This window comes from Lacerta agilis, chromosome 5, assembly GCF_009819535.1.
Source record: "Lacerta agilis isolate rLacAgi1 chromosome 5, rLacAgi1.pri, whole genome shotgun sequence".
Taxonomy (NCBI): Eukaryota; Metazoa; Chordata; class Lepidosauria; order Squamata; family Lacertidae; genus Lacerta; species Lacerta agilis.
Genome location: NC_046316.1, coordinates 35,885,151 through 35,902,421, shown reverse-complemented (window position 1 = coordinate 35,902,421; position 17,271 = coordinate 35,885,151). Strand labels below are relative to the sequence as shown.

Here is a 17,271-nt window from a genome sequence, read left to right as displayed (position 1 = left end):
GGGTCGGACTATATTTTGAAAAAATAATAATGAACGAATTCCTATGCCCCACAAATAACCCAGAGTTGCATTTTAAATAAAGGCACACATTCTACAGTACTCATGTAAAAACTCCAGGCAGGCCCCACAAATAACCCAGAGTTGCATTTTAAATAAAAGGACACATTCTAATCATGTGAAAACATGCTGATTCCTGGACTGTACGCGGGCTGGAATGAGAAGGCAATTGGGCTGGATCTGGCCCCTGGACCTTAGTTTGCCTACGCATGGGTTAAACAAAACAGCAGCCATTCTCACTACTCACTACTATTGGCGGAGAAAGAGAGAAGCCTACTAGAGAGGGAAAGCCGTGACACCAGTAGAAAACTTTTTTCAAGCCTAATTGCAGTGAGGGGAGAGAGCAATTTCAGGTGGGGAGGGCCACATATGGCCCACATGCCAGCTGTTTCCCACCCCTGCTTTAAAGTTCAACTTAAATAAAAGGGAATTGCTTCCGTTTAGGACAGAATTGTAAAACACAAACCTGCAAAATTGGATTAAGCTAATCCCCTCTGAACTCTGTCCGGATTAAGTAGTGTTACTATCTGCAATTTCTCCAATGATCCTTTTTTTTTTTTTTTTTTAAGTCACCCTTGGTAACCTCATGTAACCTGTTAAGACTCTCTGTGTTCTTCACAGTGCTCTGCGAGTAAGGCTTTTGCTTCATTTGCTTTTAGGAAAGAATACTAATTTTTTTTTTGGAGCCAGCTCAAATGATGTGCACCTCGAGCTGGGGTTTCAAAGCCCTTTCCCTAATGATATTATGCAGGTAAGAGATGGCGTTTCTTACATTCTTCCTCCGTGCATGCAGAATCATTTGGGGGGTGGGAGCAAAAAGTTATTGGGGCATTTCAAGACAATGAAACTTCGGAGGTGGTGAGCTTGCAAGGGGCTGCCTATCTCTACAGCTTCTTTGATCAGGCCTGCACCCTCAGATTCTCTTGGTCCTCCTTTGACCCCCATCACCCACCTGCCCCTCCCATCAAGATTCTCATTTTCACCCACTACAGGCAGATGCGGAGGATGGGAAGCAGAGGAAGAGAAGTTGTGTCAGGATCCTCCCTTGGGGCTTTCCAAGGGAGAGAGGGGAGGTGCTTCCCCAGGTTTCCACCTTGCAACTGTATTATTCACTAATAGAATAGGGAGGGAAAGGTGGTCAGGAAATCCCATTAATTTCACTAGTCAAACTAATAAGTGATTCCCTCTTTTGCACAGCTGATGTTAACAGAGGGACAGTAGTTTTCATGTCTACCCATCATGGACTGTGCCAATGCCAGCTATTAGTCATGGTGGCTATATGCTGTGAGTACCAGTTGCTCAGTCCTAGCTCCTGCCCACCTAGCAGTTTGAAAGCACATCAAAGTGCAAGTAGATAAATAGGTACCGCTCCAGCAGGAAGGTAAACAGCGTTTCTGTGTGCTGCTCTGGTTCACCAGAAGCAGCATAGTCATGCTGGCCACATGACCTGGAAGCTGTACACCGGCTCCCTCGGCCAGTAACGCGAGATGAGCGCTGCAACCCCAGAGTCGGACACGACTGGACCTAATGGTCAGGGGTCCCTTTACTCCTTTTCCAGTTGTTAGGGACGGACTACAGAGAAAGCTGTTAATTGTTACGTCCCACTTGTGGGATTCCCAGAGACACCTGGTTGGCCACTGTGGGAAACAGACTAGATGAAGCTTTGGTCTGGTTCAGTGGGGCTCTTATTATGCACAGTAGTGTTTGGTGGAGCAGCGAAGGTGGGGTTGCATTGCATACCTGGTTTCCGTATGGCAAGCATCACTGATGCTGTCATGGACTGGTTGGACGCAGAGGAGTGGTGGGGAGAACCAGATAGGGAAACCCCAGAGGGGGAAGGCTCAGAGCCCAGGGAGTGGTGGTGGGACAACGATGAGTGGTCAGAGGGAGAAGACTGAGAAGAGGAGGTGTCAGAAGCTGAAGAAGTAACAGGGCTTAGTGAGCTGGGAGAGTCTGTGGCAGAGGGGAGTCCAGAATCAGAGGCAGAAAGCAAGAGGTAGATGAGTTAGGCTGGTGAAGAGTCACAGGTGTCTCCTCTTCCTGCTGCGACAAGCTGCCCTCCCCCCATCTCTAGCAGATGGCTGAAATGGGCAGAGCAGCGGCAGGCTTTGTGCAGGCGCAGTCTCTGATTGCTTGGGGAAAGCCCTGAAGAGAAGAGGATATAGATGGCTGTGGGGAGATGGGGACTTTCAGTCTTGGCAACTGATCCACACTGGTTGCCTTTGGTATCATTCTGTTCCTGTCCTTTATAACTAAACTCTACGCATCTAATGTTAATGATTGCAGATTTCCTGTTCTCTTTGACTTCAGCTAAGTGCGCCTTTGCTTGAATATACTATGCTAGTCACTATAGAAACATGCAAAGAAAAGTGGTTCCTGCCTAAAGAATTTTACTACCTAATTTGGAAACAATCAAATCTGTTCAGTCATGCGTTCCATGGCAGGGCATGGTACACACGTTAAGTTTCTTTGCAAGTGAATGAAATGGTTTCAGAGTAGGATTGTGTTTCAAAGTGTTGCTCCCCAAACGCCTGCTTTCATAAACTATGCAGGATTTTATCACATTTGAATTTTTATCCTCAGATACCTGTCAACAATAATTGCATCTGATTTGTATGTTGTGATAGGGAACATCAACCCTGCACAGGCAACTGTGGGGGTGGGTTTTTCAGGGGGCGCACTCAATAGACAGACCAGCAGATCAAGTGTATTATGGGATTACAGGATGAAGATTCATATTATTTGTGCACCAGGTTGCAAAGGTGATATCTTTACTGCATGAGAACCAATTGGATTCGCTGGCCTGCCTAAGTTCAGTGCAAAGAGGACACAGAGGTATATTTGCACTTCCTGTATCATAATTTGCACCATAGATTTTGATATATATATGCAATCATCAGTACACATACAGGTTCACACGCATATGGGTTATTCCCCCAAATATACACATGGATACTATGTCATTGAAATAAACAGCAGGGCTCTTAGAGATAACTTTTGGATATCATTTGCTTTAACTATAGTCAGAACCAACCGCAGATATCTGGGTTTGAACATAATATAGATACTGGTTTGTTCTAAGTGCAAGTAGAATTTTCATTCTCTTCCTATTGTACTGTAAGGCAGGGTTTCCCAAACTTGGGTCTGCCATCATCCATAGCTAGCAGGATCAGTGGTCCAGGATTATGGGAATTGTAGTCCAAAACCAGCTGGAGACCCAAGTTTGGGAAACTCTGAACTAAGGAGTGTATGAGGCCTAGTTCTGCCACAACTCATACCTGATCACTATAGTAACTTGTCTGTACCAGGACAAAATTCATTGTTGTTCTGGAAATGGAAACTGTAGATCAGCCTTCTTCAGTTTGGTGATCTCCTGACATTTTGGCATACAAATCTCTAATTATTGCTGGCCATTGACCATTCTGGCTGGGCCTAATGGGAATTGTAGAGCAAAACATCTGGAGGACACCAGGTTGGGGTGCAGAGAACAGCTGTGGCACGCAAGAATATTTTCTGATGTATTTTATCCCTTGGGGAAATTTGACTAAGCAGATTTCATGGTATATAAAAATTAACTTCATTTTATCAGATGGGAAAAGCCTACCTACTATTATGTATCGTGCAGAAACGGTAAGCAAACACAGAACACTTTAGAAATTCATTCAGCTGTCAGGGCAGTTGTACCAAATTTGGGCAAGATATAAAACCGGCAGATTCTGCTCCTTGAGGGATTAAAGCTTTATCAAGTCTGGCATTTCAGGAAATGCTTTTGCTACATGTAGATATTATGAGATGGAAAAGCAACACAACTTCTACGTTAGAAATCTGGCACAGCCCGAGAATAAACTCATTGTTCTTTTTTTCCTGGTTAGATTAACACAAGTTTCTCCGGCTGAAGAAAAGGGCGAAATTCTTCCTCCAACCATACAGAAAATAATGAAAGGATATAACAAGTATCTGCGACCATTTTTTGACAGTAAGTAGGGGAAAAAAAGTTTTGATGGGAATAGGCTCTTCTGAGAGTTAGACAGCAACTGAAAAATGAGAAATGAAACCACAATTAAAGCCTTTTCAGTCCTGTATCTTTTGGCAGCATCGTGTCATTTTAGAAGGATGTTCTATCTCCCGAGCTGCAGGGTTTAGAAGGAACCTGAAGGGTTAACTCTGTCCCTATGATACCGAACTATATCTGCCATATCTAACACAAGTGACAGACTGGCCTGCATAGTCAAGATTCTTATTTATAATGGCCCAAAAGCAAAGTGCAGAAGGAATTGAGGAGCCTGTGGTGCGAAGAACACATTCATTCACTAACTATGAAGATCCAGATATCAGAAAGAATTCAGTCATGTGCTAGAAGGGAAGTGTGTTGTCTGCTATCGTCCATACTATATAGACTCTTTTGGTGTTAACTTATGACCTCTGCAGCCCTGTCATAACAGTGACATGTTTCATAATTTAGATCAGTGGCCTTATACTTTTTCATCTCTAGGGAACACCGCTGGCTCCTTGTGCACTTTCAAGTAGTACCAGAGTGCCTAGTAAAAATAATAGTTGGAATTGCTGAAGAACCAGAGGTTGTTCCCCCCCCCTGTTTGCTGAAAAAGAACCCACTTTTCTATGTGCATTTAAACTATAAAAAGACTGAGGACAAAGTATCCAGCTTGCTTCTTCAGCTGTGCAGCAGCAGCTTCAAACAACAACAAAATCCTTGCTATATGCTCCAAATTATGCATTATGCATAATTATAAATAATGATCAAATTTCATATAGGTATATTAGATGCTGGGGAGTAATACAGTTTTATACCATCTACCCAGTTAATAATTTAGAATGGTATGTTTACTTTAAAGTGGGTTGCTGAACATCATTTACAACCACTGCAGATCTGAGGGATGCACTGGGCTCCACATTAAACCCCCCCTTTTAAATAATTGTGAAATGAGTTAGACTAAAGTAGAGACAGATGTTTTAGTGCTGATTTTCCTCCCTCCTGTTGCCCTGGGAGACAGATGCTTTGAACACAGGGAATGAAATATGGAACAACAAAACGCACCACAGGCTGAACAGGTTGCATCTCAGGGTATGTTGAATTTCAAGATTTGGCTGGCTTTGCTGCCAAAGCAGAATCTACAGCAGACTCCATGGTTTCGTGGGAACTTTGGATGTGAAACTGTTGGCTCTTCACCTTTCAGTTTTTAAAACAAGAAGTTAAAAGTGTGGGTTGCAGAAGCAGATGACTACATTAGAATGCTCAGTTCAAAACATCTTATCACCATTGCCTAATATTTTATTGAGCTATTTGAAGAAGTTGGTGATGTGTAATGGCACAAAACAAAATTCTGGGGCATTTAAACACAATCTTCACTTTGCAATGGAGGTAACCTTAGTATGGTTACTTCTGGCTCTTGCCTAGTAAAATATGTTAATTTTCTAGTTGAGCTTCAGTGCATTCTATGCATCCTTGTCTCTCATCAGTTGGTATTTCATTGCAAAACTCTGTTGCTCTGCTTACAGTCATTAGATTGAATAAAAGTATTAATCTCCAGTTTATATATATTAATCCAGTATTTATTACAAAATAAAGCATTCACATCTACCGTAAGATATTTAACCTTTATTGGTTTAGCCCTCTGGCCTTCCAAAGATGGAAAAAGGGAATAGTTTTCTATTGCCATCTACTGGAGAGAGGCAAGAATAATTTCAAAAACTTCCCTTAATGATGCAGTAGGTAAGCTCAAGGATCTTGGGATCAATCTTTTTTACAATTTGGTCAAATTTTACCAGTTTGCCATTAGAGGAATAAATCACGCATATATTATCTGGTTATTTCATTACAAAAAATAAATCATTTTATCAATCAGAAACAACAAAGAGTCTTGAAGACTTGCAACAGTTATTATGCATTTAAGGTGCCACAAGACTCTTTGGTTGTGGCTCTCAGGTTGGTCAAACCACCACACAAGTGTTATAAAACGGGCAAAGTGGACCTCTTCAGCTGTAGCTTGCTTTTATTTTCAGAAAGGTAACCAATTTATACCAGCTGCTATTCAATTTTTTTCAAGCTAAAGTGTCATCCCAGATACTTTTTGGGATCCCAATATGGATACAAGCATATAATAGTGATTTAGATAAGATACAGTCAAGTTTCTTGAGACGTATCCTGGGACTCCCAGGTTCAATCAAGTAAAGGGCAATGTGTGCAGAACTAGGTATACACACGATGGAATACTGGGTGTAGGCTAGCACTATAAAATATTGTGGTTGCATTGCCAGTTCCATTGCCAGCCTTTGAGTCTGCTCTCTGACTTAATTAAGGATTCTTATAAATCCAGATGGTTCCAGCTCTTACATAGCAAAATCAGATCTATCGATATTGACTTGGAACTCTTGCATAATTCAAGTTAGCAATATATTATCTGGTTATTTCATTACAAAAAATATATTTGAATTATTGTATTTTAATATTTTGTTGGAAGCGGCCCAGAGTGGCTGGGGAAGCCCAGCCAGATGTGTGGGGTATAAACAATAAATTATTATTATATTATTATATTTATCGCAATATTCAAATCAGATTAAGGGACACTGAAAAACAAAATACCAAGCCAGCTGTAAATAAAATTTGCTACCCCAAGTTCTATGATTTAAATACACCAGATAACAGGGTCACTTATATTTCAAAATTAATAATTCCAGTCCAACGCAGGGCCTTTAAGTTAGTCCAACCGAATGTTTTCCCCTCAGCTTTTGTCAAGGGCAGATACTGAAACATCCCCAGAAACGATAGACATTGCGGATGTTCTTTGAATGTGCCAGACACAGTAGAAAATATTCTTTTCTACTGTCCATTGTACAACTAGCTATGCAGACACATGCTTTCCCCTTTTCTGGGTAATCTAACATCAAGGCACAATGAAAATATCAGATTCTATCTGTCTGACATTAACCCGGAAGTCACTGCAAGGGTGGCTGAGGTTTTATCAATGGTATCTCTTAGAGTGGTGAATGGCACTATTTAGCAGGAAGAAATTCCAATGAAAATCCTCATTATTACATATTTTTACATGGCTGTTTATTTGTATATATTTTAAAATTTTATATATGGTTGTTTTTTGATAGCCTATATTTGTATTGCCTAATAAAGGTTTGGTGAAGATGATGATTATGTATTTAAGGTACAACAAGACTCTCTGGTTACGACTGGACATAATGCTAAATTTGGTTTATTGTTATGGGAATGAGCCCAGGTAAGTCTCTGGCATGCATGCCTGCCCCTTCCTTCTCTCCAAGAAAGAGATTGGAGCTTTTCACCCTAAACTGTGGTTGATCTTAGCAAGTGGTGTGAGATCAGTGGACTAAATTTTCCCCTGGTGCTTCCTTCCCAAAGCCCAGGAAGCTTCTGCCCAGCTTAGAGGAGGTGGTGCAATGTTCACACACCCTTTCAAGCTGGCACCTCTGGCCCTAACTGTTCCCGTACAAAAAAATTCACCACATGCCACTGATCTTAGCTATGGTTTACTGGAATAAACCAGCTTCATCAACCTAGGTTTGAAGTTGGATTGCTTCATTAAAACAACTTAAAGCTAACCAAAGTTTGTCCAGATTTGGACATAAGAGAAAATTGTGATTTGTAAAAAAGAAAAAGGAAGCATTCAGTGTCCTCCTAGCGGCCATGCTGAAGGAAGGAGGAAGGGGAACCCAAAGTTTGCCTGAGCTCATTGCTATAGTGATACACTGTAGTTTATTATTACATTCAAATGAGGCCTGTCTTGTTTTTGCTGCAACTGACTTGCATAACTACTTACCTGGAAACCTTATCTATCGAGATGCAAAGTCCATTTAGCTTCACTAAATGCGGTAACTGTTTTCTTTTCCTTTAAATATTGGAAATTTTCAAACAGTATCCACTCCTCCCGTCTTAAGGTGAATTGCTGTGACCAAATTTGAAAAGACCTCTTCTGTAATAAGACTAAACTCTGAAGAATAACTCCTCGGACACATTTGCAAGTTGTTCACATGCCAAACCCAGAAGCAATTGCACCATCAATGGACATCTGGACGAAGCAGAAGGATGCAAGGCACCGAGGGAAGGGAACCCTCATTGCAGCTTCGTCAATTTTGTATCATTCCCCAAAACTGCAGGAAAGTGGGCAGCATTTCTATGAACTACTTAAATAACAGCAGGGTTGCTGAAGATTTCACAAACATGGAAAGCTGCATATACCGAGTGTTTTACACAGAGTAGACCCACACTGAAATTAATGAACAGGACTAAATTAATTTGTGCTGGATTGAATCAAATAGACCCTCTCTCCCCAAGTCATATGATTTTAGTATTAAAAATCTTTGCTAAATTAACATCAGTATTTTATTTTTATTTTTTTTAAATTACATTTTGCCTTAATGTCCAATTTTTGATGTGCATTCTTATTTCCAAATGGATACACTGCACTGTATTTCTGTGATATGGGGATTTCTGCACTGTATCCTATCCAGGAGGCACTACCCAGTGAAACTGCTAAAGCTGGCTGAACAACTCAAAAATGTGCTCAATTGTCTTCACATGTTTGCTCGGAGACCACCTCTGGTCCGCAGAAACTCCTGTGAAACTAATCTTTCTCACTCAGGAAAACTGACCTTGGAAGTCCTGCTTTTAGCTCCAGTCTCATGTAATCTGCCACAGCATAGTGATGAACTCTCGATACCAAAACAAAGACCACAAGCCCTTACTATAGACTGAATATTAATTTTATTGTGTGCTATGTTTGTGCATCTATTTCAGATGGCCCTGTCTCTGTGGGAATGAGTATGGATATAGCAAGCATTGACACAATATCGGAAATAAACATGGTATAGTAGCATTTCTTTCCTTTTCTTATTTCATATTGTATTAAGTATAACAGGAAACGCTTTCATTCTCCTTTTGCTTCCAGCATCTTTGCTTGACTTTCAGGAGGAGGAACCAATATCATTAAAAAAACCAAAACTAAACACCTCACCAAAACATTTTGGGGCAACATGGCCATTTTAATTCATACAGCTAAGCTTGTATCCAGTGCTGTGCGAGAGCAGCATTTCACTCACAAAAGGCACGTAGCAAGTTGCCTTTGAGAACCTATCCCTTTTGAAACTGCTATGAGTTAACAATAGTTGTTGTTTCCATACATTTAGCAGATCAAACAAAAGGGGTATGTGTGTTATAATGTATTTAGTTAGCTGTCTATTTTGAACTGCACTCTTTCTCTTCCTAGGATTACACAGCTACTATATTCCTAAGACAACGATGGACAGATGAACGACTTTGTTTTGAGGGTAACAAGAGCTTAAGCTTAGATGGCCGCCTTGTGGAGATGCTTTGGGTACCAGACACCTTTATAGTGGACTCAAAAAAGTCTTTTCTTCATGATATCACAGTTGAAAACCGTCTAATAAGAATATATCCCAATGGAACAGTCCTTTATGCCATAAGGTATGCTCATTGCCCAAAGAGTGCTTTTTCAAAGAGCCCTGCTGAGATTGATTAGAATGAATTGTGACTGTTTTAAGTGGATCCTCTTTCACCAGCTACTTTGCTGATAATCATTATACTAGACCAGATAGATTCCTGATCCAGGTATTTGTTCCATATTTTCAGAACTGCTGTCACCTCCATCACATATAACGGAAAAGCTTGTTTGTGGGAGAGCTGTACACATATCAGTGCTGTGTCAAATGTTCACCTAGAGCAGGCATAGGCAAACTCAGCCCTCCAAATGTTTTGGGACTACAATTCCCACCAGTGGTCAGGGATGATGGGAATTGTAGTCCCAAACATCTGGAGGGCTGGAGTTTGCCTATGCCTGGCTTACACCATACCTTGCTCACCTCTTTTCAAGTTCAGATGTTCACTGCCTCATCAGTAAATCCTCTGGCACCATCTTTTTTTAAAAGGAAGAAAGCAGGGACTGCTTCTTGCTGCATACGTGAAGCCAACAATATGGGATTACATAGCCAGTGTGGTGATGATTGACAATGTCACATGGCCAGTAAGATCTGACTAGCTGATAATGTCATGAAGGCGGTTCATAGTGGGGACTATGTTGTCTTGCCCTCCTTCTCACTTGGATGGCCAGAGCAGATGAATTGAAATATTATAAACTATTTTCAAAATTTGTTTCTGTACAATTGGGGTAACCTTTTTCAGGATCTAAAAAGGGAAGAGTAGCAATTCCAGCTGAAGTGCTTAATCTATATCTATAGATATCTAGTAAGTCCTAAGTGCTGTGGTCCATGGGGTCACGAAGAGTCGGACACGACTGAACGACTGAATAACAACAACAACAAAGTCCCAATTCAACTAATTTAAAAAGACATTTACTATAGACAAAAAGCAAAGCAACATAGAAAGGGAAATGAAGCCAGGGATAAACAGGAAAATATGCTGTTGTTTCAACTGCACAAACACAAGCAGTCACAATATATCAGCTTTTCCCAACCTGGTGCCCTCCTGATGTTTTGGACTGCAGTTATCATCATCCCTGGGCATTCTCCACACTTGCTGGGTCTCCTGAGGCTATAATCCAAAACTTTTGGTGAGCACCAAGTTAGGAGAAGCTGGAGTTGGGTGCTGAGACCAAGGGAGATGATGGTGATTGTACTGCAATTTTTGCATGGTTTTTATTTTACTTATTTCATTTCTATACCACCTTTTACTTTCAAGGAGCTCAAGGTGGTGGACATGGTTCTGCCCCTCCCCATTCAATCCCCACAAGCAACCCTGTGAGGCAGGTTAGACTGAGAAGGAGTGAAGGGCCCAAGGTCACCCAGTGATTTAAACCCTGGTCTCCCAGGTCAGAGTCCAGCACTCAAACCATTGTGAGGTGGGCCCAAGAGACAGGTTCTTCAGCAGTAGTGCCAACATTATGAAATGCCCTCCCAGTGAAGATCTATCAGGCTTCATCCACATGTGAGTTGAATAAATTTTTATTCCGGGTGAAGCCGCACACAGTGCCTGAGGTAAACCAATCAGATGGGCAGCATGCCTGCATGCATGCGAAAACAATTATTATTATGGCAGACCTTTGATGTTAAATAATTCTTCCATTATTTTTGGCTGCTGATTACTCCTTTTAACTTTCAATACTGCTGTTTTCTTACCTTCATGCACTGCATATATTTTTAACCATTTTTGTTTTCACCGTCTCATTTTTGCTAAGATTTAGAATGAAGTGGGGTGTAAAGGAGTTAATAATTTCACATCCTTATTCCCTAGCTGTCTTTTGACAAAAAACATCAGCCGATCTTTCCCCCCTAGCCATATGTTTTGCGTTTTTTTAAAAAAAGCTCAAATAAGTAGGATAATTTGTTTCTATTTTCAGTGCTCAGTATGATGCATAGATGGTAACCATCTGCACTTTGCTTTTAAAGGATAACTACAACAGTTGCCTGTAGTATGGATTTGACTAAATACCCTATGGACAAACAGACGTGCACCTTGCAACTGGAAAGCTGTAAGTGATTTTATTACCTCTAACAAAGAGAGGGAAGGGACACTGGAGAGAGGGTGCTACAGAGGAAGCTCCCAGGTAGTGCTAGGCTGCAATCCTAAGCCCACTTACCTGAGAGAAAGCACCATTGGATTCAATAGGACGGTGTTGTGGGCTGGCTGGATGCAGAGGATGTGGTGGAAAGCAGGAGATGGGGAACCCCTAGGGGAAGATGTCTCAGAGCCAGGGGATTAGTGGTGAAACGACAGGTCAGGGGGAGAAGAGGGAGCAGACCGGGAGGAGCAGGTGTCTGAAGCTGAAGAGACAAAAGGGTTTAGTGGAGCAGAGTGGTTTAAAATCAGAAGCTGAAGTGGAGGCTGGAGAGCAGTGGGGGCAAGCTGCTGAAGAGGTCAGGGAGTCCCCATGCTCCTGCTGTGACCAGCTCCTTCTCCAGGGGAGAACGAAGCCGTCGTGACACTCAGGGCAGGGCGTCGCAACGTAGGGCACATGTGCGGCATCACTGCGTACGACACATGCACCGTACGTAGCGACGCCACACATGCGCTGTACATAGCAGTTTGCTGGCAGCGCAGCTCCAGTGCTGTACAGACGGTGCCAGGATCCCTCAGTCGCTGCTACGGTCGCGAATGGAGGATCCTCTACATGCAACTGTAGCAGCGATGGAAGGATCCCGCCGCCATCTGTACGGCACTTGAGTGGCACCGGCGGCAAACCGCACATGAGCTGTACATAGCAGTTTGCCACCGCCGGGATCCTCTGCTCGTGGCTGCAGCCACAAACAGAGGATGTTCCACATGCGGCTGCAGCAGCACAATGGCTGCTTGTGCCCCCGCGAGCCCCCAAGGGGTGCCTTCTTGTCACCTCCCCAGACATGGCACCCAGGGCGAACTGCCCCCCGCCCCTGTTGCGAAGCCACTGCCCTTCTCCCCTGGTTTTAACCCATGTAGGTTCTCATGAGATAGCGTTGGATAGACGCATCAATATCTGGCCCATACCAGTTTTGCATGGGGACAGGACTAACTATAATCTAATGCACTGATGCACGGTGCTCAAAAATTTATGTGGCAAAAATTTCTGATGCTGCTATCCTGCAGTCAAAACAAGCCAGAGTTTGGCTTCTTGTGACTTCTGAACCCGGGCTCATGCTTTGTTTCCCCCCCCCCCAAAAAAAACCCCACGAGCAGCGAGGTAAGAACAAATATTAGCTACCGCTTGTGGTTTGTGTGAAGCGAAGCAAACCATGAGCTCAGGTTTGGAGCACATGACAAGCCAGACCCTGGCTTGCTTTGTTTGCAGCAACATCCAGGAGCGACACCATGGGAGCTTTGGAGCAGTATGCAGAAGCACACTGCTCAGTCACCTTAAATGTGAGTTTGTTACAAACTAGGGTTTCGTATGGCATGCAAGCAAAGCCACTTTTCAGCCTTCCTGCTCTGTCATCTGGCCAGCTTGAGAAGAGACTTCCCGGTTTGTTAGATCAGTTTTCTATGATACCAAAACAGGGACACTATGGTTTAAGCACTGCCTACAATCCTGGTTTCCAAACTATGTTCAAACCATAGTCTGGCTTCTACGCACACTTAAACCACAAGTTTCTGGTTCAGATGCTATGGGAAACGTCAAGTCATTGCATAAGAGAGGAGGAGGAAGAGGGAGTTAAAGCACAGACAGTTGGGAGCCATGGTATAATGTCTGAACCAGGTCTTAGAATGTATCGAGAAATGTTGTAGACAAATAAGACTGAATAAATATTTAAATCAGAAGAGCAATTCCTTGCTCTGTTTCATACAAAATTCCTTGGCATATTTTGCATACACATAAGGTAGATTGTGTATCTGACTGCATATCCTCCAACATTTCTCCTATTCCATAACAACAGCATTTATACCCCACCCATCTGACTGTGTTGCCCCAACCACTCTGGGTGGTTCAGGGAGGTCAGATTACTCTATATCCTTCAACATTTCTTCATTGAAAATAGGGATGTTCCAAGGAAAAGCAGGACATTCTGGGATGAAATCAGGAACTGGGGCAGCTTCTGTAAATCTAGGACTGTCCCTGGAAAACAGACACTTAGAGGGTCTGTGATTGGTAAGGCCAGTGCTTGCATTTCAGCCTTTACAGTCAGGCAAAGCTATTACAAGTGCAGTTCTTGACAACCACTCTTTGCACAGCAAGGTTGCCTAAATCCCATTAATAAATCTGTGCAGGATTATAGCCACAAAGGCAAATTCTCTCCACCTCCCCAAATAGTCCCAGTTCAAGACTTCTGACCATTTAAAATGTCTGTGCTTCAAGCCACATTTCTCTTCTTCTATAAAGCTGTGCCCTAGTCTTGTACAGCAATTATGTTTTTCAGAGTATGTATTGGAATCTCTTCTGTCTGAAAGTATCTGAATGTGCCGGCTTAGTCTTAACTTCTGACACCGTTCATGCAGGCAAAACTCAATTGCACAATTATTCACAAAGTGGGCCACACATTCATTTTCTAAAACTGAGCAAATATTTGTTGACTTTATTCTAACATAATTGGCCCTATTATAGCTGTTAGAACCTCCAAACCAACATTAGATGCCTCCAGGGAATATGAAGTTTATACGGGAAATAAAATGATCCTGATGTTCCCCCTTAAAATAAAAAGCTGTGGTATTGCCTAGTTTGATAAACATAGCCTAGTGGGGGATAAAATAAATGTCCAGAATAAAAAATGCTTCCAATGTTAGAGAGGTGGATAAAATACAGTTTCTGTGGTGTAGGTTACCTGCTCAGTTATGACTAGACCACATCATCGTAAGCTACTTCTCAAAGATGACCGGGCCAAATATTCACTCTGAATCAGGATCCCATATATTCTAAATTTCTCTAACATATTTCATGATGAATTGGAATCTTTAGTCACAATACTGAAAGAGAAAAACTTTTTTAAAAGATTTTTTTATTCTAAATTGTATGTATAACTTCTGTTTATAATAGTTTAGCTGTATTGTAAGCCACTTTGTGAAGACTTTTTGCCTGGAAAAGTGGAGTATAACTGAAACACACTTACAGCTGCACTATTATTGACTTATACTTCTTGCTTGACTATTGTTCAACACTATACAGTCCTACTTTAGGTAGAAATCTCACACCATTAATTGCTCAGATTAAGTGTGGGATTCTTTTTACTGGTGATTTCCAACCCCAACCCCAACTTAATAATATATCGCCGAACAAAGGGATTTACAGAGGGATAGTTGAGGGGAAAAGTCTTGTTGCACTTTAAACAAAGTTCATTTATTTTGGCATAAACTCCAGTCCACTAAAGCAGGTCCCACAATAAATGTGTTAATCTTTATGATGCCACAAGATTATTTCTTGTTTATACCTCCCATGTACTTATTTTAAACATGCTCTGATGCATTCAAAGCTCATTCCTGCTGTCTGGGACTTTTCTATTAATTAAAAATGGTGAAACAGATCTGTGTGTGTGTTAGGGGTGGGTGGGGATTCAGTTCAGTATGCATTTGAAGACAAATCTATCAAATTCGCGCTTTCTGAAACAGCATGAGAACTAAAACACAGCCACCCTCACACGAACTTTGCAATGCAGTGGTCCAACCAATTAGTGCTTTTTAAAAAAATGTATATATTAGGGGAAAGTGTAGATAAAAGTGAATACATTTGTGGAAATGAAATGCATTATGTTAGGATATTAGGCGATTATGTTAAGTGCTTGCAAAAAAAAGTGTGCTTTAGTCAAAAAAATACATTTAGTGGGAGAAATTTGCATCAAAATTTTCCACGGGGTTTATTTTTGATTGCAAATTGCTAAAGAAATTTGGAAAACTGAATTTAAGATGGGAAAATGAGAAACAGAACTGAAATGGACAGATCCATACCTAGTATATGTATTATTCTGAAGCAGCAGATCGTTTAAATTTTAAATCTGCCATACAGGTTAATCTGTTCTAATGCAATTAGAATAACTTGCATGCAATAACTGTCTCCAGGTATGAGAGTACAAGATAATAATAATAATAACAATAATAATAATATATTTATACCCCACCCATCTGGCTGGGTTCCCCCAGCAACTCTGGGAGGCTTCCAACAAAAATACATTAAAACATCAGTCATTAAAAACTTGCCTAAATAGGGCTGCCTTCAGATGTCTTTGACATCTGATGGGAGGGCATTCCACAGGGCAGGCGCCACCACCGAGAAGGCCATAATACCACAATATGGATGGGTATGGAGCTGCAGAGGGCATATATGGATTGTAATTTACCACTCTTTAAAGATTAACAGGGATGTGGGTGGCGCTGTGGGTTAAATCACAGAGCTTAGGGCTTGCTGATCGGAAGGTCGGCGGTTCAAATCCCCACAATGGGGTGAGCTCCCGTTGCTCGGTCCCAGCTCCTGCCCACCTAGCAGTTGGAAAGCATGTCAAAGTGCAAGTAGATAAATAGGTACCACTCCGGTGGGAAGGTAAATGGCGTTTCTGTGTGCTGCTCTGGTTCACCAGAAGTGGCTTTGTCATGCTGGCCACATGACCCAGAAGCTGTATGCCAGCTCCTTCGGCCAGTAACATGAGATGAGTGCCGCAACCCCAGAGTCGTCCGCAACTGGACCCAATGGTCAGGGGTCCCTTTACCGTTACCTTAAAGATTAACAGTGCAATCTTAACTACGTCTACTCAGAAGCAACTCCCAATGAGTTCGGTGGGACTTACCCTCAAGGAAGTCGAGGTAGGATTGGAGCCTTAGGGAGCAATCCAAACCCAACTTCTACCAGGATGGGGGGAATTTGGAATGGGCAGACCTTTGGTTGAGCTGGTGCTGAAGCACCTCATCCGGGCTCTGCAGGAGATACACCTGCATATGTTCACCATCCTGGGGCAGCCAGGGCTCTTCTAAAGCTAGCTAAGTCATGGTGGGAGCAAGTCTCAAAAAAAGTGTGTGCCAGGGGAGTGGCAAGGGCATTGCAGGGGAGGGTCAGAGGGAAACTTATTCCAAACTTTGTTTAGCTTGGTCATATGAACCTAGTAACTCAGAAGTTATAAAAGCCAAAAGAGCGCCGCCACTGCAAGCCAAACACTATTTGCTGCACTTCATCCTAAGGTCCCAGGACAGGTTACAGCATTAAAACTCAGTATTAAAAACAAGTTAAAACAACTGTTTTGTCATCGTCCCCCCTGCACTCAGGCTGGCTGAGGCAGCATTAACCCTGCTCCTGAGCGGGAATTGGAACAGGGGTAAATTAAAGGTAAAGGGACACCTGACCGTTAGGTCCAGTCGCAGACGACTCTGGAGTTGTGGCACTCATCTCGCTTTACTGGCCGAGGAAGCCGGCGTACAGCTTCAGGTCATGTGGCCAGCATGACTAAGCAGCTTCTGGCGAACCAGAGCAGCGCACGTAAACGCCGTTTACCTTCCTGCCTGGAGCGGTACCTATTTATATACTTGCACTCTGATGTGCTTTCGAAATGCTAGGTTGGCAGGGGCAGGGACTGACCAACGGGAACTCACCCCGTCACAGGGATTCAAACCGCCAACCTTCTGATCGGCAAGCCCTAGGCTCTGTGGTTCAACCCACAGCACCACCCACATCCCTAGGGGTAAGTTACACTAGCATAATTTATCCCAATGTAAATTATGCTGGCTTCCTAAAATTTGGATTGATTTTGTTATTCAGTGAGGCTTCACATTAAGTTTGCAATGTCTGCTATCTTTTTTTTAACTATTAAGTG

General features: G+C 42.3%; 1 protein-coding gene across 1 annotated transcript in view; it reads left to right on the top strand.

The window, feature by feature from the left end:
* Positions 1–723: 723 nt before the first annotated feature.
* The window catches only part of LOC117046860 (gamma-aminobutyric acid receptor subunit pi-like), a 35,004-nt gene continuing 18,456 nt past the window's right edge, over positions 724–17,271 (top strand). Inside the window, exons 1-5 of the mRNA XM_033149332.1 lie at positions 724–808; positions 3,930–4,033; positions 8,840–8,907; positions 9,309–9,526; positions 11,464–11,546. Coding sequence (XP_033005223.1) covers positions 753–808; positions 3,930–4,033; positions 8,840–8,907; positions 9,309–9,526; positions 11,464–11,546 — 529 coding nt within the window. The 5' untranslated portion in view covers positions 724–752. The remainder of the gene's footprint in view (positions 809–3,929; positions 4,034–8,839; positions 8,908–9,308; positions 9,527–11,463; positions 11,547–17,271) is intronic.